Source organism: Phascolarctos cinereus, unplaced genomic scaffold (genome assembly GCF_003287225.1).
Source record: "Phascolarctos cinereus isolate Bilbo 61053 unplaced genomic scaffold, phaCin_HiC Scaffold_726;HRSCAF=1367, whole genome shotgun sequence".
Classification (NCBI taxonomy): Eukaryota; Metazoa; Chordata; class Mammalia; order Diprotodontia; family Phascolarctidae; genus Phascolarctos; species Phascolarctos cinereus.
This window is the reverse complement of record NW_027556098.1, coordinates 172,151,487-172,173,649: the sequence shown is the minus strand read 5'-3', so window position 1 is coordinate 172,173,649 and position 22,163 is coordinate 172,151,487. Positions and strand designations below refer to the sequence as shown.

Genomic DNA, 22,163 nt, shown 5'->3' with positions numbered 1-22,163 from the left:
CACCCCAAGAATTTTGGCACCCAAGGCTACTATGGCTGATATAAAGGGAAAAGGAAAGTACACTGAACAATCTAGATTAGGGGCTGACAAACTATGGCCTGAATGGACCAAATCCAGTCTACCACTTGTTTTTGTATGGTCTGTGAGCTAAGAATGGTTTTTACATTTTAAAATAAAGTTTTATTATATTCATTTTATTGTATTTATTTTATCTAGATTCTAGATGAAAAGTATACATACAGTGTTGAGAAGTGGTAGACTGGCCAGCAGTACCCCTGGAAATTCATCCTGAATCTGACATCAGCGTTAAATGTTCAGTCAATAAATATTTATCAAATGCCTACTAAGTGCCAGGAAAAGCAAAAGAGAGTCCTTGCCCTCGAGGAGCCTGGTGAGCTAATAGTGGCATTAATCTAAAAAAAAAAGCAAATAGGAAGGTGTCAATGTGGACATGTTTGGGGGGTGAGGAGGAAGATTCCCATATTGATGTTCCTGTTTTAGGGTTGGGCCCAAGTTACTGTTCATTTCACTACTAGGAATAGTGGAGTAAGAAGAGTGAAGATCAGTAGCCCTGGCTGCCATTCTATCTGGACTATTTCCAAATGTTCTTTCTGTTAACGTATTTGCAAAGAGTCCAAGAATCTGAAGATAAGTAGTCATAAAGTTTAAGAAAACTTAGCTCCCATGTACTGAGCAGTCAAAACTCAACTCCCTGATAAATAAGGCAAACGATATGCTCCTGAAACATGAGCGGAGACACTGTCTCAGTGATTATTTAAAAAATTCAAATCTTTGGCTACTAATGCTCATCATTCCAATTTGAGCCTCCCAAACAAAACAAAAACTCTAGGAAAGGTTATTGATTGATAGCTATACCCCCAAGGAGGTCAAAGACAGAAAGAAGGGTCCTTTATGTACCAAATATCCACATAAGCACTTTTTGTAGTAGCAAATGACTGAAAAACAGAGAGGTGCCCATCGATTGGGGCTAAACAAGCTAACCAAATCGTGGCACATGGATGTAATGAAATATCACTGCACTCTAACAAATGGTGAATGGAAGATTTATAGATGCACGATAAAGCAAGGAGAGCCAGGAAAACAATATACATAATGATTACAACAATATAAATGGAAAGAACAATAACAACAAAAGAAACTAAATGCTATGTTAATTGATAATGACCATTCATCTCCCAAAAATAGATGAGAAAATGTATATCACTTGATTCTTTGCCGAGGTGAGAGATCATGAGAGTAGAATATTGTATATCCAGTCAGATTTTGTTTATGTGCTTGTGAATTTCACTGAACTGCTTTTATTTCTTCTTTTAAAATTTTTTTTAAAGGTATGGCTCATTGAGCATGGGAGGGGATACATTCAGAATGAAGGTGATGTAAAAAGTCCTAAAACACAGCAATAAAAATGCTTAAAGAATTGGATCAGTGAAACCAAGATGGAAAATTGCTGTAGATGACACAGTAGCATTTCATTTCTCTTATTCTCTCTTCATCTCAACCCAGTTTCTAAAACCAGAAGCAGACTCAGAACCAGAAGAGTTTGGTCAGAAGAGACCACCAAAGGAGTACATGTCTAGTGCTCTTCCATGCTGGACCAAATAGTCAGACCCACCTTTGTCCAAACATCAGTGTGGACTTGGTTTCAGCTTCATTGAAAATAGAAGGAGAACAGCAAATTACAATGGTGGTTCTGCAATTCCCTCCAAGAGAGTCCTGAAGGATCCGGGTCATCTTACTATCTCGATATGGTACATGAGTTTTCTAGGAAAGGAAGTAAGTGGGAAAGGGATTGTTAGTTTGTATGTTTTTTCGGGGCGGGGGTGGGAGGTAATTTTCCCCAAAACTTCTAATTCTATGAAATCTACAAAGGTAAGGGGGCAGTGATAGGCTATGATGAGTTTGAAACTCATTTGAAACAATGAGCATAGTGTAGTGGATAGGGCACTGGACTGAGTGCCAAGAGAACCTGGGTTCAATCACTAGTCAGTCGTATGACCCTAGGTATGTCAGCTTAACCTCTCTATGCCTCACTTGTTTTGGGGGCTGGGGCAGGGGGGGAGTGTGGTACTCAGTGGCTTCTAAGGTCCCTCTTAGTTCTAAATCTATGATCTATGACCCGGTCTTTGGTCCCTGCCAAGTTTCACCAGATCATTCTACCACTGTGGTCATAAGCAATTAACATTCACCATTCACAGATGCTAAAATATGGTGCAATAATGGCAGAGAGTTCACAGCCAATATCCCCTTTGTTTCCTCCAAGCACAGGAAAACAAATTCATCTCCTAGGTGTGTGGCCAACTACCATGAGGCCTTTCTTATATTACCATTTAATAGCATGTGGAAGGATTACTTACTGTTCCCTCTGCCAAGGCAGAGATCACGTTGCCCAGAGCAGACAAAGACTTATTGATATTTTTAGCTTCATCAAGAACCGCTCCCTCTGCTCCAGTTTTGCTGACCTACCAGAAAGAAGAAAAACCAATGAGCCTCATCTGACAACAAAGACTTGAGAGTAGGGAAAGAAAGCAAATTAGCATAAAGGCCAAGAGGCATCCTCCTAGAGCATGAGTCAAAATAAAAGAAATTCATTTCTTTCCATAGGAAAATAAAGGCCATTTCAAAAGACCATACTTCTTCAGTGTGACTAGGGATTTGTTCCAGCTTGTTTTCATTTTCCCCTCAATTAGTTTTAAAGGAAACTGCTGAAATGCTTCAAGTTGTAGCAGTATGGATACATCCCCTGGTACTCTCTCCATCCAGGGAGAGATTGGCTTTTGAGGGACTTAGCGTCACAGACTTAGTGCACTTCAGACTCCCCAACAGCGTGGAAAGCGGCAACCCTCAGGGCCCAAAGCACCCAGATTGAAGGATTTTTTTCATCACTCTCTGCTGTAAATAAGGAGGTTAAGAAAACTGGGTAATTGATAAAGACAAAAATTCCAGCTGTAAAGACAATCTTAGGGCATTCAAGGTTTTCCCTCCCCTTCTCCATTTCTTCTCACTGCAAATAACAAAGAATGAATAGAAAAAAATATCTAAGGGAGGGGGGGAAAGCCTTGAGAGAGAAAGGAATTTCAAGTTCAGCAGAATTACATTGTATGGTGTTTTTTTTTCTTTTAGTATATAAGCTCTTAGAGAGAAAAGTCCAGTTCTCCCTCAATGCTGAATATACTCATTGCCACACAGTAGCTACTAGACAATTTCTATTCCTGGAGCACATACTAGGTATGCTGTGTTTTAATGAGTATTTCAGAAAAGATAATCTGTAGTTCACATAAGATGGTTTATTATTCCAGAGACTGTGACTAGTGGGATCTTAGTGACAAACCATCCCCAACTATGATGGCAATTTAAAAAACTTGATCAAGAAGGACTTCTTTTTATTATAAGGGAAAGGATGGGAAATGTGGATGATTAAAAGGCAAAAGATAGCACTAAAATTTTATTGAAAAAAATAGTGGGCTCCCAGGAAAGATCTTTAAAAATGAGATCATTAAAACCTGGAAAGAGTTAAATGACCTGATACAGACTGAAGTCAGAAGAAACGAGAACTTTGCACATAGTGACATCAATATTGTACGATGATCAATTCTGAATGACTTAGCTATTCTCAGCAATACAATGATCAAAGACAATTCTGAAAGACTCAGGATGAAAAATGCTATCTGCCTCCAGAGAAAAAACTGATGATGTCTGACTACAGACTGAAGTATACTATTTTTCACTTTCTTTCTTTCTCTTTTTTGGTTCGAGTTTTCTTCCACAAAATAAATAATATGGAATGTTTTACGTGATTGTATACGTGCAGCCTATATCAGATTGCTTACCCGTCTCAGAGAGAGGGGAGGGGAGAAAGGAAAGGATAGAATTTGAAACTCAAAACTTAAAAAAAGTTATTAAAAACTGTTTTTGCATGGAATGGGAAAAAATAAAATATTACTTGAAAAATAAAAATGAGGTCATTGCTTGGAATGGTTTCATTATAGTCTTGCATGAAGATAGGGGGGAGCAGGGTAGTTGATGCTTCTAAGAAAGAAAGTTCTTGCCACCAATGATATTGTGTCACATTTACACAGTTCTTTTCCAAGTTCTTTCAAATACATCCTCTCATTGGATTTTCATATGTGCCTGGCCACTTTTAGAGACAAAGGTGGGGAAAAAGAATGAAGCTCTGAGGTGAAGCACTTATTTCAAATGCATCATAAATGTTGATTCTTAGCAGTAATCATTATCAGCACCATGCAAAGGAACAGCATCTCTCATCAGAGCTGTTAATGTGAGGAAGAAGCCATCTGCATGGCTCCTCAATTAGACTGTCAGAAAATAGCTGTGCTTAAAGTGTAAGCAGGGGCAATGAGAGGTAGGACAACAGGGTCCCTACGTGATATCCCCAAGGCATGCTAGCCCAAAGGTAGATGGGATCATACCACAGGAAGTCTGCTGAGCATCCATGCCCTTTTCCTTGGCTAATCATTATAGTGGAACAAAGTAGCACTGATCCATTATTTCCCCAATCCATCTAATTAAATCAATAAGTCCATGCCCAGTAACTTTTTCCTTCATTACTAATAAGGAAAAGTCCAGTCTTTTCATGCTTGCTTCTGTACAAACACTGCCTTGCAATACTCAATCAGCAAACAAACAAGAAAGTTTCAAGCTATTAAGATTTTAAAAGCAAAATGTAAATGCACCTCTCCTCCTCCCCCTCTGTGGACATGGAAGACTATGGGTGTTGAACATGGCATGTAGTGTCACACATGGTCAGTGTCTTAGTTGGTTTTGCCCAACAGCTTTCTTTTTCTGTTTGTTCTTCATTACGAAGGCTAGCTCATTTGGTAGGTTAAGGGATGTATGAAGAAATAAATGTCATCTTAAAATGAAAGACAGCAATATTTTTTTTGTACTGCTTTTAAAGCAAAATGCTCCCATGGACTGTTCTGGTAGTCAACTTCCATTTGCTCTTCAGGTCACATTTGCTTCAGACTTTTCCCTTATTCCTATGGCTTCCTTCTCCAGCTTTATTATTAGTTTTCTAATTTTCTTATTAGATCTATTAAGCTTAAATCAGTGTAGACCATCAAGTACTTTTTCTGTAAAGACTGAAAGGAGAGCTTTGTACCAGAAAGCGGAGTAAGAAAATAAAGGTTAAATTGAGTTACTTCTTGGATTAAGTTCTGTGACTGAGGAAACTTTTTAAACTCAGGAATTAGTATGGCAGTGAGTCTAAACCATTTTGTACATGGAAGCAAATAAAATATTGAAAACAGAAATAACCAATTACCTTTTCGCTCCCAGCCAGGTCAACCAGATAAAGCTTTCCACTGAGTTTTTTTTCAGTCTCTACATTCTCTTGTTTAATATTAATCAGGAAGATGCTGTGACTCCTAGAGCTGTGTTCATTCATGTCTAAAAGGAAAAAAATATTTCATAGCACTGCAAAAAGCACAAAGATAATAATGTGTCCATTTGCTAGTTTAATACACAGTGGATGTCATCTTCATGGGTGAATGAGGCGGTATTGGACCTATGATTTCATAGGCATAGAGATTCCCTGATTAGAAAACTCCCTCTACTAAGGCAGATGGGCACTGCTCTGAAGCTTCTAGTCTCAGAGAATTGTCCGGGGCACTGAGAGCTTAAATGGCCTGCTTAGGGCACACAGCCAAAGATGGGACTTGAACTCGGGTTTTCCTTAGAGACTAGCTCTATCCATTAGGTAACACTGCCTCTCTCAGCCACAAATCAGAACAAAAGTTAAGTTTTCCCTTATATTACAGTCTGCATCTGCCTCTCTACAGCTGCCATCAATAAAGTCCAGTACAATAAACTCCAGTAGCTCCCCACTTGAGGAGCAAATATAAAATATCCTCTTTGAATACTCTTGTACCTTTTAAAGCCCTTCATAACCTCATCCCCTTCTCTCTTTTCAGTCTTCCCCTCCATGTATGCTTCAATCCAGTGACACTGGCCTTTCTTGTTCCTTGCATTAGACACCCCAATCTCCCAACTCCAGAGCATTTTCACTGGCCTAGAATTCCCTCCCTCCTCATCTGTACCTCCTAGCTTCCGTCAAGTCTCTGCTAAAGTCTCACCTTCCACAAGAAGCTTTTCCCAGCCCTCCTTCAACAATGTCTTCCCTCTGTGGTTTGTTTGCAGTTTACTCTGTTTTATCTTGTTTGTATATGGTTGTTTACATATTGTCTCCTTCATTACACTGTGAGCTCCTTGAGAGCGGGGACAGGTTTTGGCTTTTCTTTGTATCCCCACAGCTTAGCACAGTGCCTGGCACACAGCAGGTATTTCATCGAGGCTAGTTGACTGCCTGGCTGTTCCTAAATACACCTTCTAAGGCAAAGCAAAATAGGTCTAATCTCTCTTCCACATGATAACCTTTCTAATACTTGGGAGACATCTATGACACTTCACTATCTTTTCTTTAGATTAAAAATCACCATTTTCTTTGCTCAGAACTTATATGGAATGTTTTCCAGTCTTTCCACCAGTCTGGTTGCCTTCTACTAGATGCTCCCTTACTTACTGTAAATAGCATTCTTAAAACATGACACCCACAACTGAGAGATGACCTTGTGGTTAGGACTGCTAGGCAGCAGGTCAGAAGTCACCTTCATCCCAGAGAATTACTTTCTGGTTGTCAGACTTTGAGACAGTTAATTTAACAGTAGTTAACTGTTAACATGGTCTTCTTTCTTCTCCCCAGTTGTGCCTGACTTCATTATTGGTACTGATATTTTGGACAAGTGATACAATGCTTATATCCTCAGTTCCATAATCAAGGGTGTATGGAGTTGCCTGAAACAAGCTAGATGAGAAAAGTGGAGCTATATCATAGATGAATCATTGCATGTTTTTTCAAAGTGCTTTTCTAGCTGTGGTGACAATTTGGCTCTACTGGAGAAAATGCTGGAGTCAGAAGGCCTGGGTGTGAGTCCTAACCCTGTTACTAACTCCAAGCCATTTAACAAGGAATGGCACTTGACTCACCTATCTCACTGGGTTGTCACAGTAACCAATGATATAATGCATGCAAAGCACTTTGTAAACTGTCAAGCAAAGTGTAAATGTGGGCCACCATCATTTTGATCTCATTTGAATCTGAAAACAACTTTGTCAGTCAGGCAGGAACTCCTACCCCCACTGCCTACATGAGGAAACTGATGTTTTAAAATAGAATCCTCACTACTTACTTGTCACAGCCACATGGCGATTTGCTTTTCCTTCATCGATGACATCCATGACTTCTTCAGGGCTTGAGACAAATCGTTCTGTGCACCCCTGGAAGATAGTTGATTCAGGTTTGACAATGTTTTTATCTAAAATGCCCAAATACTTTCCCATGTCATCTTCTTGAGGACAGGTAATTCAGTAATTCAGAACAATATGGTTCACACAACTTCCTCTCCTTGCCTACTGCCAGCTTTCCGCATTAAGAGAGAAATCTGAGCAAACCTTCAGAAAAGAATAAACCATCATAGAAACATTTATTTTTACTAGATCTTTGGGCACAACTAACTCAAAGGCAGAGGGACAGGAAATCAAAAGAAGAAAATTAAATAGGTAGGGAGGATAAAAGCAGCAGGCTTTTATTTTTCATCTATCACACTGAAACTTTTTAACTACCAACTAAACTTTAACTAGACAAACTCAAGTTATGGTATACATTCATTGTTGATATTACTGCAATATGGAAATTCTTCTGGTCTGCAATAGCCCGCCTGCATTGCATTCCAAGGATATTGATCCCTTCAGTATTCTCTTAAATGTCATTATTAGATATTCGACCAAATTTACAGCTTTTAACTATATGCAAAGCCCAATGTTGAAGGAGAGACAAAATTTAGAAAATTAATATTTTAAAAAAATAATATTAATCATAAAGAGCATAATTTAAAATCCATATACATTTTAAAGATGTTTAGGGAGCTTTAAATACTACATAAACAGTTTTAGCAGTGACCAGAAAAATAGACTGCATCACCAATGAAATGTATGACTTTGAGAAACTCACTGAGCCTTTCTGGATCTCAGTTTCCTTATTTGTAAAATGAAGACTTTGCACTAATTAGGATCTGAGGTCCCTTCCAGATCTAGATCTATGAAGTCTTCCTCATACCTTTACATATGGGACTCTGTTTTTATCTTCATGTACAGCCAGGTTTGTCTTGGATACTACCAGGAGGAGAATGACAGCATGCAATGCAAAGAAGAAAAGAAGAATTAAAGAACCATCATTTGGGGCTGGGAAGAGGTGGAGAATTGGAAGCAAGTACAGCAGAACACTAAACAAATCCAATCTCTTTTTAACAGCATACCTTTGATGGGATAAAATTGCTAAAAGTTTCACGAAGAGTAACAAACCAGAGTAGCTTGCCTTAAGGAACACACGTGAGGTTTGTTCTTTAATAAAACCAAAGACCTCTGAATTTGGTGTCTCTGAGATTCTTTCAGACATCACTCACAGTAACTTAGGCAGAAAGAAACAAAGTAACCTTAAAAAAGCCCACAGTACATAAATTCCTAAATGAGGTATTTGGCTGCAAATGTGAATTATTCCACTTAATATCTCCAGACTGTTTTACCTTCCCTCTTCTCTAGTTACAATACAAATAAAGGACATGTATTCAGATTACTCACCATCAAGTAAGTCTCTTATTTTGTCCAAGTAGATCTCAAAATAGGAAACCTATTTCAAAACAAATGGAGTTTGGTATGGAAATAAAACTTCACATCTCAAAAATGCCATTAGCTTACCTTTAAAAAAGATTGTTATCTAAAGAATGGTAGGGGTACTAGAGAAAAGGATCTTAACCAGATTGAACTAGCTCGCTTTTTTCTAAACCTACTCATTTTCTCCATTGATCCATTACCTGATTATACACTGACCTTTTTATTACTTCAGCATCACAACTCCCCTAAACATTTGTATTTCATACTTGTATTCCATTTTAGCAAAATGCTTGCTAATGGAACCAAACTTTGTATACTTGGGAACATATTTGTGGACATAGACATAAACAAAATATAAAACATTCTTGCAAATAGTTTTCAGAAATCAGTAGAACCTGCTAAAAATTCAGCTTGGAAAATGAAGTAGATTGATCCCATGTTACATGTTGATTACCTTATCAACCCTGGGCAACTCTTGATTAAGACAGCACCCTCTCTGGTTTTCATGACACTGCTCCTCTATTGGTTCTCTTCTGACTAGTCTGACCACTCCTCTTCAGTCTCATTTACTGGACTTTAATCTGTGTCACAGCCACACTAACTGTGGGCATCCTTTTATAAGCTCTGTCCTGGACCCTTTTTTCTTTTCTCTCTATATTCTATCACTTGGAGTATTATCATCAGCTCTCATCAGTTCAACTGCCATGTCTATGCTAATGATTCTCAGATCTATGTATTCAGCCCTATCTCTTTAGCTCCAATCCTATTAGAAATTTCCAACTAGATGTCCCACAGGCAGCTCAAATTCACCAAGTCTAAAATGGAACCCTTTAACTTTTCCTCCAAACCTGGTCCTCTTCTGAACTTTCCTATTATTGTGACAAGGACTAAAACTGTTCCAGTCACTCAAATTTAAAAGTTCTATATAATCCTCAACTCCTCATGCTCATTTGACATATATATCCAATAAATTCCCAAATTTTATCATTTTTACCTCCACAGCTTCCCTTCATTCCCTTCCCTTCATTCACACAGCAATCACCCTATTTCTGGTCCTCCGTATCACTCAACTGAACTACTCTAACAGTCTTCCACTAGGTCTTCCTGCCTCAAGAATCTCCCCACCTAGTCTAGTCTCCAAACCACTGTACACTTTTTCCCTAAGGTGTATGTTTGACTGTGTTATCCCTCTTACTCAATAAATTCCAGGGGCTCCCTATTACCTTTAGGATCAAATATAAACTAATTTGCTGCACTTAAAGCTCTTCACAATTTGGTCTCTTTCTACCTTCCAAGTCTTTTTTTTGCTTTCCTCTCTAAAGTTACTTTCCATTTACTCTGTACTTATCTTTTATATACTTATTGAGTTATCTATCACTCTAGAACATAACTTTCTTAAGGGCAGAACGGTTTGTTTGTTTGTTTTCTGAAACACCAGGGCTTAATACAATGTCTGGCACATAGCAAACATTTAATAAATGCTTGCTTGCTTAATTTATCAATGCTCTTTGCCCTAGATCACAATGCTAAGAGACTGGTAGTAGTCTTAAAAGATTAGTCACTGAGTATCTATGTGAAGTGATCAATGTTAGTTTGGGGAAGGTATAGGGAATGAACTGGAAGAGACTTGGCATAGGCTGTGGTGACTAGACTTGGAAGATCCAGATGGGGTTAGAAGGCAATATGTTCTATTGGAAAGAACGTGTAACTAGGTATCAGAAGGCATGGTTTGCCATCCTGGCTCTGCAATAGTCATCTGTGTGACCTTGGACTAATCATGGGGCCTTAGAGTCTGTATCTGTCAAATAAGAGAGTCAGACTAGAGATCTTAACTGACCCTTCTTTCTACCTACAATAGTTTCTTTCATCCCCAGCATATTTATCTCTTTTTTCTCTTTCCTCTCTCTATCACTCACATTCAAAGATTCCCATGAAAGTCAAACAATGGAATAGTGAGGAGAGGTTGAATATGTTCTTTTTAATTCAGACTTTTTGCCAACTCCATTAGGCTTTTTCTGGTGTATCTTTGACATTCTGGGTATATGGCCTTATTTTCATGGTTAACACAGAAAATGTGTTCTAGATTAAGATCAAACTAGAGATAACTAACAATTCTGTTTAGATTTCTAAGTTCAAGTCTAATTATTTGTTAGTTTTAATTAACTTCTCCCAGTTTTGTTAAAGTCATTTCATCTATCCACAAATTACAACAGGTTGGAGCTTTCATAGCTATGTTTAACTCAGGAACCCAAGTTCAGCCAATGTTATAAAGCCAATGGATATAAAGCAAGGTATGAGACTCTCACTAGAGTTGGCAAATGATTATTCTTTACAATGCATATGAGAGGATTGTTATTCATTAATTTAAGTGTTTTTATTGTAGACACTAGCTATTTTTAGTAATTAGCTGGAACGTACAAAACCAACATCAAAACTCTCATTTTAAGAGGAAAATATATTAATCAAACTTCCATTTCTGCTCTAAGAAATTGCTAACATGTAGTCAACCTTTAATACTTGTATAGTCCGAATAAAGCTCCAATAGCTAATTTATCCACTTTTAGCCATCTGTAATTCTAATTAGTTTCAAAACTAATGAATACATTTGTCAAGGTAAAAAAAATCCTAAATCTAAAACTTCAGTCCTTGGTGCTTAAAACAAATTCTTCACTTCCTGTCATGGCTGTTTTTACCTTAATAAGATTCTTAAGGGCAATAATTGGTTCAACATCTCACTCTAGAATTAATAAGGAAGGACTGTGTCAGTGTTTTGAAAAATGTAAGTATAAAAAAAGGAGGGGAGAAGAAAAAATGTTAGTAAAACTGTCATGGCGATATACTAAACGCCTAAATCTCAATCCCTTCAAACAAAGTTACAGGCTTCTACGTCCTTCTGCCATCAAGAACCCCAGAAAGGCATGAATCAAATACTTATCAGGATTCTAGTCAAGGGAGATATAGAGGAAAGATACTTTTCTTCCAGGTATAAGCCACAACTGAGAATCAGCTACCACTGTGTTTTAGTGAAACATGGGAAAGTGAGCAGGATAAAAACAAGTATGATTCTATGAAGGGATCTAGAAGTTCTTCAATTTGATTTCATGATTACATAGTTAAGATAAAAAGGTGGCAGCCTAAGTCAAATACAAATTCTAGGCACGAATTTATACCAGGTGAAAAGCCAAATTAAGAAGGCTATCCAGATGACTCTAGTGAAAACACACAGAAAATGCCACTAGTACTCATTGTGTTTTCAATTGGTAGCTCCAGCTAAGTTACATATTTTGACCCTAAACATGCAAATGTCTATTTCTTTATCTACTTTGTACATGGAGAGACAACTAAAGAGTTTGCTCCAATAATAATTTTTAATGACTTTGGTCCAGTCACTTGACATGATTTATAGCTATGTTTCTTGCACTGAAAATATAAAAGGCAGATTCATGATCTTTAATCACTAGATCAGTCTCAGAACTCAGCTAAAGGTCAAAGCCCTTGGCATGGCTTTCCTTCTCAGAACCCAACTAAGAGAACTTCTATCTGCACTTACCTTGATATGAAACTCCAGGTTTTCATCCATAGAGTAAATATGATCAAAGATATCATGTGCAATTCTTGGGATGATTCCCATAAGCTGATGGTCATGCAGCTTCCCCTAATGATATGAAAGCAAAATGGAACGGGTAAATTTAGAAGTGTGTATAGAAGTGCCTGGTAGGGGAGTAGTATGGAGTGGGGTGGCTGTGTGTGTGCACATGTGCAAGTGTGCACGTGGGTTTCTTCAATCATACCTTCCCTACATCGTAGCACCTGAGAGGACTGACTATAATAGCCTGGTGTGTCTGATTGACACTGAATATGAACAAAAGATGACATTGAATAACTGAGTGAATTATTAGTAATTTCCACCAAGAATGGGCATGTTTGTCAGTTTCTGAAACACAAGGATAAGACTCATTGGGGAAGCTTAAGTTTTGATATTTTTGTTTAAAAAAATAAATTAAAAAGAAAAATAATAAGATTCATTACTTTAAAGAGACATCTCCTATATACAAATACAAGTCTGGAAAAGGCAGCAGGAAAGAATACTTTAAGGGTTTCAGAAATTGACAGGATTTGTGCCCTCCTGGAATAAATATCTTATTCCAAGACTGCAATAACAAGAACCAATAATCACTGACATGTTTATACACACCAACATTCTGTATTGCCTGAAATAAACATTATACTTTCAAAGATTTTCAAATCCTTTAAAAAGCCACTTGATGTCATCCATGTCTCCCCTCCCACAGAGAAGGCATGACTCTAATCTTCTTTAGCTACTCTTCCTCTTCCTCCCCACCCTATGGGGACCAAGAGTCTAATCAGGAGCCACTGGTCATGTGAGTTTTAGCAAAGGGGTAGAACTAGATAGACTCGGCCCAGAAAAGGACCCTATCATACTAACAAGACTGGGAAGACTGTCATACCTTGTGTGGGTCCTGAGCAATCCTTGAAATCCTTTGTTCCCAACTGCTCTAGTAAACAAAGGATTATTTTCACTGGGTGACCCCAATACCTAGAACTCTCTCCCTCGCCCTCTCCTCTTCCTCATTTCCCTGGATTCCTTCAAGTCTCAGCCAAAGGCTCACCTTCAGCAACAAGCTTTTCCCAGTCTTCCTTAATCTTAGAGCCTTCCCTCCTTCTGAGTTATCATGTGTATATCTTGTTTGTGCATAGCAGTTAGCGTGTTGTCTCTCCCATTAGACTGTGAACTCCTTGAGAGCAGGAAATGCTTTCTGTTGGTTTGTTTGCCATTCTTTGTATCTGCAGCACTTAGCCCAGCACCTGGCACATAGTACAGGCTTAACAGATGCCTGGCGATGACTTTACAGAAGGTCTACTTTGCGTCCTTGAGGCATCTGCTTGCCCCACAGTAATTCACTGTAGGCAGTGAGTGCCACAATTCCTTTTATAACATTCAAGACTCAGGGAGCAACCACCAAACCGAGACCAGCATTAATTCAATGGCTGATGCCTTGTCTCTCAAGCTCCTTTGTCTTTAACTACTTTGAATTTTATTCTCTTTTTGCTTATTCCTCCTATACTTATATATTTCCTTGCTGTCTCTCTCATTAGCTCCTTTCCAGTAGGGACTATTTATGTCATTGTATTTGTATCACCAGTACAAAGCACAGTGTCTGGCACACAGCAAGCACTTAATAAATGCTTGATGTTTGATCAAATGATCGATGTTATTAACCCATTTCCTCAACAAGCATTTGCTGGCTTGAGTTGCTTAGGATAATTTGAAGTTCAGGAAACATGAAAAGTACTTTCAAGGGATAATGAGAAAAAGACTTATCCTGGACCACAGAAAAATTAACCAATTGATTTAAACCAACAAAAAAAATAGTGTGCAACATCTTAGCATCTGATTTCTCCCAAAAGAGGAAGAGAGCTGACACTATATGTTTTCCTTAAGCTTTTTCCGTATTTTCCCAAAGTGACCTGAGAGTCTAGTAGTGTATAAAGAAAAGTAAACCCAATATCTATTCCCATTACCACAGAATAAAACTTCCTTGTTTCAACTTGAGTCCCATCCCGCAATTTCCCAGGCAGGAGAGAATGTTTCAAACCATCAAAGAAGAGAAGATAAGGCAGCCAGTCAACTCATCCAGGAATCAATGTACCTCATTAAAAGCATTTGACAAGTTGAAGTTCACAGCCTAATAGTGTGACAAGCAAAGAAGACTAGCAAAAGTGGATATATTTGGAAATTTGCTAATTTTAATTCTCTGGGCAGGATTAGTATGTCCTTGCAATGCCATGCTGAAGGCAAAGGACACCATAGCAATGTGTCTATCAGTCTGGAGCAGGGCTGCTTCTTAAAACTTCTTCCAGGGGGGCAGCTAGGTGGCACAGTGGATAGAGCACTGGCACTGGATTCAGGAGGACCTGAGCTCAAATTCGACCTTAGACACATAACACTTACTAGATGTGTGACCCTGGGCAAGTCACTTAACCCCCATTGCCCAACCAAAAAAAGCCAAAAACAAAAACAAAAACAAAAAACTTCCATTCAAGACCCCTTCAGTGCTTCTTGAACTGTGGGTTGCAAAGCCATATGGGGTCGTAACCCACAGTTTGAGAAGCTCCAGTCTAGAGGACTCCTTGATAAAGTAAAATCCAGGCTGGAATTGGGGTTGTGGGGAGGTAGGTAGGAAATTTTATCCAGACCCATACCCTGAAAAAGAATGACACTACTTATTTCTTCCCTTCAGCAGAAGCATATTGGACTGCCTCCATGAGCACAAGCTACAAAGACCTGAATCTCCATGTACTACTGTGTCCTATTAGGCCTGAGACTAATATTATCACAAGTTTAATGCTTTTACTGAAATCTTCCTTAAATGCTTTACCTTAAGGAGCTAATCTTTCTAATTTTATGTAGGCTTATACATTTCCCCCTTCAATGGAAGTAATGGAATTATTACGGGATGTTAGCCCAAAAGAGGGTAGGAATTAAAACTGAATATTGCCTTGATTTGCATGTGACAGTTCTGACCACTTTTAGGGGATTAACATCCCTCCCTAAAGTCTTTTTAAAAAATAAGTATTTCTAATACTGAATATGAGTGATTTTTTAAAAAAATCCTACCCATAAAATGTTATAAACCCTGCAGATATTTTGATTTAATTACATTCCAAGTTAGTGGATTACTCTACTATTCCACCACCTGTGTGGGCTGAGCCTGTAGCTTCCCAGGAGGCAGAGAATACTTAATTAGAGAACACCACCAGTGATTAACCCCTCAGAAAGGGGGTAGGTTAGACCATACCCAGGAAGGGAGCCAAAGAGGAACAGCAGCACATCATTACATGACACCCCTTCAAGCTACCCAATAAGCAGTCTATTTTTCACAAGCCACACTTGAAATAAATGTTGTTCTAATTCAAACCTTAAACCAACAGGGGCAATCGTGGGATGGAATGAGCAACCTGGAGTCCAGATTTCTTTTTTGGAGTCAAGATTTTTAAACTCAGAGGTAGAATAGAATTCAACTCCTCCTTTTCATTCTTGGCAGGTAAATGATACTGCTTTAGACATTCTTTAACTTTCTGTGGATTACAAAGGGATGCAACCCTCAGAGAACTTAAGGTCTTTTAATTCTATTTGACTCTCTAGACAAAAGCAGAATCTGAATTTAGGCTATACCTACAGTCAGTTATTTTTTTAAACTAATGAGTAAAGGAAAGAATACTAGAGTTAGACATCAAAAGATGTAGGTTTAAGTAAACTCCACAGTTCAACAACAGTGCGAGTAACAACTTCTCTGAGCCTCAGTTCTTTCATCTGTATAATGGAGTACAGTGAGATTTATATTACATACAAGTATAGATAGTACAATCTATGTACTAATCTATCTAATATCTACTATAGTACTACTTATGTTTTATGCTACCTACTTAACATAGAGGCTGTAGAGATGAAATGACAAAACGAAAATGACAAAAAAAAACACCATGATCTCACTGAGGTAGGGAATATCCTCTAATACAGATTAAAATTCTTCCATACCTTAGTAGATGGTTTCATGAGTTGCTACGGACAAAAATAATTCATCATCTGGTGGTCAATCTTTTAATGATATGACTTTCCAAACTCAGCTGGGTTGGTCCTCTGGCAGTAAACAAATATTCTATCTCTTGGACTAGATATTTTCTAGGGTTCGTTTCAACTCTAATTATCCATGATTATCCCATGATGAAGTCTTCCCAGATAGGTAGACCTACCAGAGAGCCTATAGTCTACTGGCATGGCTTTCAAGAATCCAGAGTCATGACTCAAGGAAGTATTATGATAGGACTATAGTGGAAGGAAACACTATATTGTTGTTCAGTAACTTCAGTTGCATCCAACTCTTTGTGACCCCTTTCGTGGCATCTTGGCAAAGATATGGGAGTGGTTTGCCATTTCCTTCTCCAGCTCATTTTACAGATGAAAAAACTGAGGCAAATAGGGTTAAGTGACTTACTTGCCCAGGGTCACACAGCTAGTAAGTGTTTGAGGCCAGATTTGAACTCAGAAAGATGAGTCTTCCTGACTTCATGCCACCTAAGATGCCCCTCATAAATATTATGATTATTTTTTTCTAAAACAAGTTTCTAGCTTGGGTAGGGATCTCTGAATTAGTCAGTTGCAGTTTAAATATTCTATTAGATTATTTCACAATTAAAAAATAGAAAAGCCAAAAGTGCTCTATCAAATAATAATCAGGAAGATCATGAGGATGATAGCTAACACTTACACTTAAAGGTTTGCAAAATGATTTCCATACATTATTTTATTTGCTTTTCATAATTCATAGGAGTAGGGCTATCTTCTTACACTCCATACTCTAAGTGAAACATTTATGGGTGACTAAACATTTAAGGACTCTGAAATCTCCATCTCACAAGCTAAAACACTTCTGGAGCAGCCTGGCCTAGCTCAGCAATATTCTCAGGAGATGACTATAAATGAGAAGACCTAGCACGAAAGATGAATCTGACACCACTCCTTGTGAGTTGAAGTCCCTCAAACTTTGTTAGTATTGGAGTTTTTAAAACACAGGACTGAAAACTGTCCAATGACATTCCTTCCAATTCCCACCCTAAGCAACTAGTAAGAGTTGTCTGAAATTTAGGATTCAAATGGGGAAATACCATCTAAACACTGACCCCCCCCACAAAGAGAATCACACAAGTTAATCACAGAACTTAAAATGCACCTAAAATGTGAATATAGACAGCACTATACCATGCTGTCGCTCTACTGTTGTGGTGGGGCACTTTTTAGGGTATTTTCTTAATGCTAATTTTATTATGCAGATGAAAAAACTCAGGTTCAGAGAAATTAAATGACTTGCCTGAAGTTACGTGCTAAATGGTGGAGTTGACTTATATCCACATTTTCTGACACTGAAATCTAGCATTCATTCCTTTACACCACAGTTTTTTAAAATGAGGAAACTGACTGCAGCTATATCCTAAAATCAGATTCTGCCTTTGGTCTGGAAAGACAAAGGCTGTGTTTATTTAAAACCCAGAAGAAATCTGCACTTCAGAATTCAATGAAAAGTTTCAATTCCATTTTTTTATCTAAATAAGTGAAATGTTCTCCCCTCTCATCCCTGCTCTCAACATCAATGCTATGATCTTACCTCCATGGTATGGGTTTTTCCTGAAGAGGTCTGTCCATATGCAAAAATAGTCCCATTGTAACCTTCCAGTACATCTGCAGGAAAGGAAAATAAGTGTCCAATCCAGTTATTTCTTTACTTCATATAGCTTGTTAAATTTCATGTCATATTTAGCATATACTAGATTCTCAAACTTTTCAAGAAAACAGAATATTTAAGAACCAAGTAAGAAATACTAGTACCTGCCTTCTCCTTCTCTGCTGAAGACCAAAATGAGAGGGGAAATGGGTTCAGGCTCTAACCTGATGAACCAAGGAATAAGGAGTTCATGAGAATGGACTGGGAAGTATTTTCTAAGTAAAGCTCTAAGATCAAGAGGCTTGGAAGACACTCTGGAAGACCTTTTGAGGCCCCTTCTACAACCAAGTGTGCATGTGTATGTATGTAAGTCATAACATATTTATTATATATGACAAGGATATGTATAGTAATATAATAAAGCTATATATATTTATTATGTATGATAAGGATATGTATACTAATATAATAAAGCTATATACACATACAAATAAGATAAGGCTATATATGTTCATTATATGTGATAAGGATATGTGTACTAATATAATAAAGTTGTATATATATACAAATAGCAAATGGCAATATATATTTATTATATATGATAAGGATATGTATACTAATATAATAAAGCTATATATATTTATTACATATAAGGATATGCATACTAATATAATAAAGCTGTGTATATATATACAAATAAGATAGGCTACATATATTTATTATACATAATAAGAATATGTATACTAATATAATAAAGTTGTATATATATACAAATAGCATAAGGCTATATATATTTATTGTATATGATAAGGATATGTATACTAATGCAATAAAGCTGGATATATATTCTTAATAGATCAGCCAAAATAAAGTCACAGGTGCTTTGAATTTCTGGAGAACCAAGCAGAATAGGACTTCTTTCCTGGGATTTGATCCATTTAGGATATTGGCTCCCAGTTAAATCCTTAGGGAATTCTCCTGTGAAAGTCCACACAAGAGCTTCCAAAGAATGGAATTCTTTCTTGGGTGAGGTAACAAGAGGTTTCAGTCTATATAACAAGAAGCATGGCAACCGCTGGCTGAGAGACCAAAAGGAGTTCTGACTTACATGTGAAAACCTCCTGTCTCCTTCGTGACAGTACTAGCAAGCTAGCCGGCCACATTAGCATCAGGATTTCTTTAAAAAAATTATACAATGAGGGCACTCACTGTGCAAACCCACACACAGTGCAGGCCCTCTTCCATTTCACACAGGGAAAAGGAAAGGCACATGGAAGGAAGATGTTATTCCTGAAATAACTGAGCTTATCTGCAGGAAATGTTTCAAAGCAGCAGAGGTGATTAAAATATATTACTAGTCCTTTTCCCCAGTTACTCTCGAATGCATACAAATATCTCAGAAAGTAAAAAGAAACATAATTAGTCTCTCTCTAATGCCAGCTAACTTCGCCTATGGGGAGGAAGTCTTAATTTGTCAAAGGGAGGGGGTAGGGACAGTGAAAGAAATCAATCAGGCGGACAATCAACTCAATCCATTTAGTTGACCAAACAGCTTTTAAGCCTCTGAGAGCTTGATATTATTTCATGATGCTGATTCAGATTTCCTATTTTGAAAGAGTCATCTTATTGATTCCAGGTTGATGGGCTTTGAACTGAGACAGGAAAGAAAACAAGAGTTTTAGACTAGAATGGCAGGGGGACAGGGGAGAGGAAGGTAATGGAGGAAATTGTATATAGAAGAGAAAGGAGAGAGGAGAATGGATAGAGAGAGGGGAGGAAAGGAGAGAGAACAAATGCTTGCTAGTTACAGGTAATAAATATATCTAACAATCATGTGGTTTGGGTACAAGGGAAATGTTAAAACCTAATTGTCCACAAGAGCTTACAGCAGGCTGTAACATTTTCACACTTATCAATCCTTAAGAGAGTTCATCTGATGATTGGGAGTATCAGTAGCTTATAAAAATACAGTATTAGGGCCATGGCCCTATCTTCTATTTTCCTTACAATTTTAACTTATTTATGAGTAAATTTCTTTTAGGCTCCTTAATTCAATTAACCAACCAACAAGCACTGGTGTATCTGCAATGTACCAGGAACTAAACTGGTGGATTCGTGTTTGTTTGGCCACTTCAAAATCATAACAAATGCAGATGTACTTATAAAATGCTCTAGAAAATTGCAAGCAAAACATAGATTTAGAACTCAAAGGGGCTTAGAGGTCACCTCATCAAACTTTTTCATTTCATTTGTAAGGATAGGGGGCCAATGAGTCACCTCATTCTACTTAACTGTGATCTCTTAAGCAGATGAGAACATATATCCACTCAGTCAAAGGTGTGAACAAGGCTGGGCTATCTCCATTGAATCAATGAAAGACATTTCAAGGGCAGCAACAGGAAGTCTGGTTTGACTGACAGACTTCTCCATGGCCTGTGGGTTGTGGGTAAGAGGATTCAAGCACCTGGAAGTTTTGTGGTGGGAGCCTTCTAGCCAAGCCCCTGAGAAGGAATTGATTGGTGGTGAAGTGGAGAGAACCTTGACCTTCCCCACCACACACCCACACTAAAGGACAACCTTTTACATTTCTGAGGGTTGGAGGATTTTTGGACTTCCTATAAATGCCTCAGGATTCCAGAATCTCTGGAAGAGCTGACTCAGTGTCTGTAATGTGAGTCAAAAACAAAAGATATAGAGGAATGGTAACTTTAAGACTCTACAAAGAGACCAAGAGAAAAACTATACTATGTGTAAGGGGAGCTTCAGGGATACCTCATGAAGAGAAGAAAAGCATTCCTAGCAATCAAAAACTGTGAATTATTACTTGGCCACATATGCTCTCTTATGCCCACATTTCCAATGTGTTAGAGGGAGAGTACATCAAAGCTTTCTGTGGAGGGATGCTTCCCAACAATTATTTTTATTATACCATCTTAGTAAATGTTCTTTTCTAAAAAACTAAATCTGGGGACAGCTAGGTGGTGCAGTGAATAGAGCTCTGGCCTTGGAGTCAGGAGAACCTGAGTTCAAATCCAGCCTTAGACACTTAACACTTACTAGCTGTGTGACCTTTGGCAAGTCACTTAACTCCCAAGCACCTCACTTAAAAAAAAAAAGGAAAAAAAACCCAAAAAACTAAAAAACTATATCTGTCTGACTAACAACAACTGGTTAACTATGGGGGAAGCACACTGTCAGGGATTTAAGAGATACAGTACTAGAAAACCACCACTCCCTCCATGCTTTCTTGGTCCTTTAGAACCCTGAGGGGAAAAGTAGTGGCAACTCGAGCTCTGAGCACCCAACTGACCAGTCAGTGCCAGTGTGGGTGGGGAGTGTAAGCCCAGAGTAGGCACAACAGATGAAGCAAATTAGTGTCCTCCTAACTCTAAACCCAGGGCTCTTTCTACTCTGTACTTTAAGTCCCATTTCATTGTTTTCAGGAAACAAACACTAATTTTAGGATGGGCATAAGCTACACTAATACAGTAAGCACGACACAATTTGAGTTCAATGTCAGACATCTTGGTTGCTGAGCTAACTACTTCTAAATAAAGTAGAAAGAAATCACAAAGCACATCTTCACTAGAGTCCATTAGCTCAGTTGAGTGGGGCACGATGGGAGGAGGAGTCAGCATGTCTCTTCCTTTCCATGGCCACTTCCAGACCTCTTGCTCTACCGTCACTGATCACAACTCTGCTCCTGTGAAGTTCACACACACAGAATATGTGGCTACCACTCATTCATTCAATCAGTCAATCAACAACCGTTTGCGCTCATTAGCGTCTAGATTACGCACCTTCTTTTCCTTCCTCAATGACTTCAGCATCTGGATTACAGGCTTCCTATCTACCCCATTCCTCAGATTTGGTGGTGAGGATTTCAATATTCACAATGATAACACCTTGAACAACCCGGCCTCCCAGTTCTCCTCAATTCTCACAATCTCCAACACCACTTTACCCCTGACTGCCACATACAGAAAGAAGCATTCAAACCTTAGATATCACCATCACCAGAAACAGCCCTGTCTCCATAATCCTGGACTCTGCAGTTTTCTTTTCTGGTCATAATCTGTGCTTCTACCTTTTCCTGAGATGCCATGCTACAGTAAAAGGGCCTAGTTTTGGAATTGAGGGACCTGGGTTCAAATGCTGGCTCTGCCACTTCCTCCTTGTGACCTTGGGCAAATCATATAACCTCTCTGATCCTAG

The 22,163-nt window shown here is 38.3% G+C and overlaps 1 protein-coding gene across 1 annotated transcript in view; it reads right to left on the bottom strand.

Annotated features, from left to right (window-relative positions):
- Window positions 1-22,163, bottom strand: part of KIF5C (kinesin family member 5C) — a 215,883-nt gene that overhangs the window by 95,287 nt on the left and 98,433 nt on the right. The window contains exons 3-10 of the mRNA XM_020984747.1: window positions 17,892-17,965; window positions 12,257-12,361; window positions 8,674-8,722; window positions 8,153-8,208; window positions 7,227-7,314; window positions 5,303-5,427; window positions 2,376-2,480; window positions 1,634-1,782 (exon numbers count right to left, since the gene is read on the bottom strand). Coding sequence (XP_020840406.1) covers window positions 1,634-1,782; window positions 2,376-2,480; window positions 5,303-5,427; window positions 7,227-7,314; window positions 8,153-8,208; window positions 8,674-8,722; window positions 12,257-12,361; window positions 17,892-17,965 — 751 coding nt within the window. The remainder of the gene's footprint in view (window positions 1-1,633; window positions 1,783-2,375; window positions 2,481-5,302; window positions 5,428-7,226; window positions 7,315-8,152; window positions 8,209-8,673; window positions 8,723-12,256; window positions 12,362-17,891; window positions 17,966-22,163) is intronic.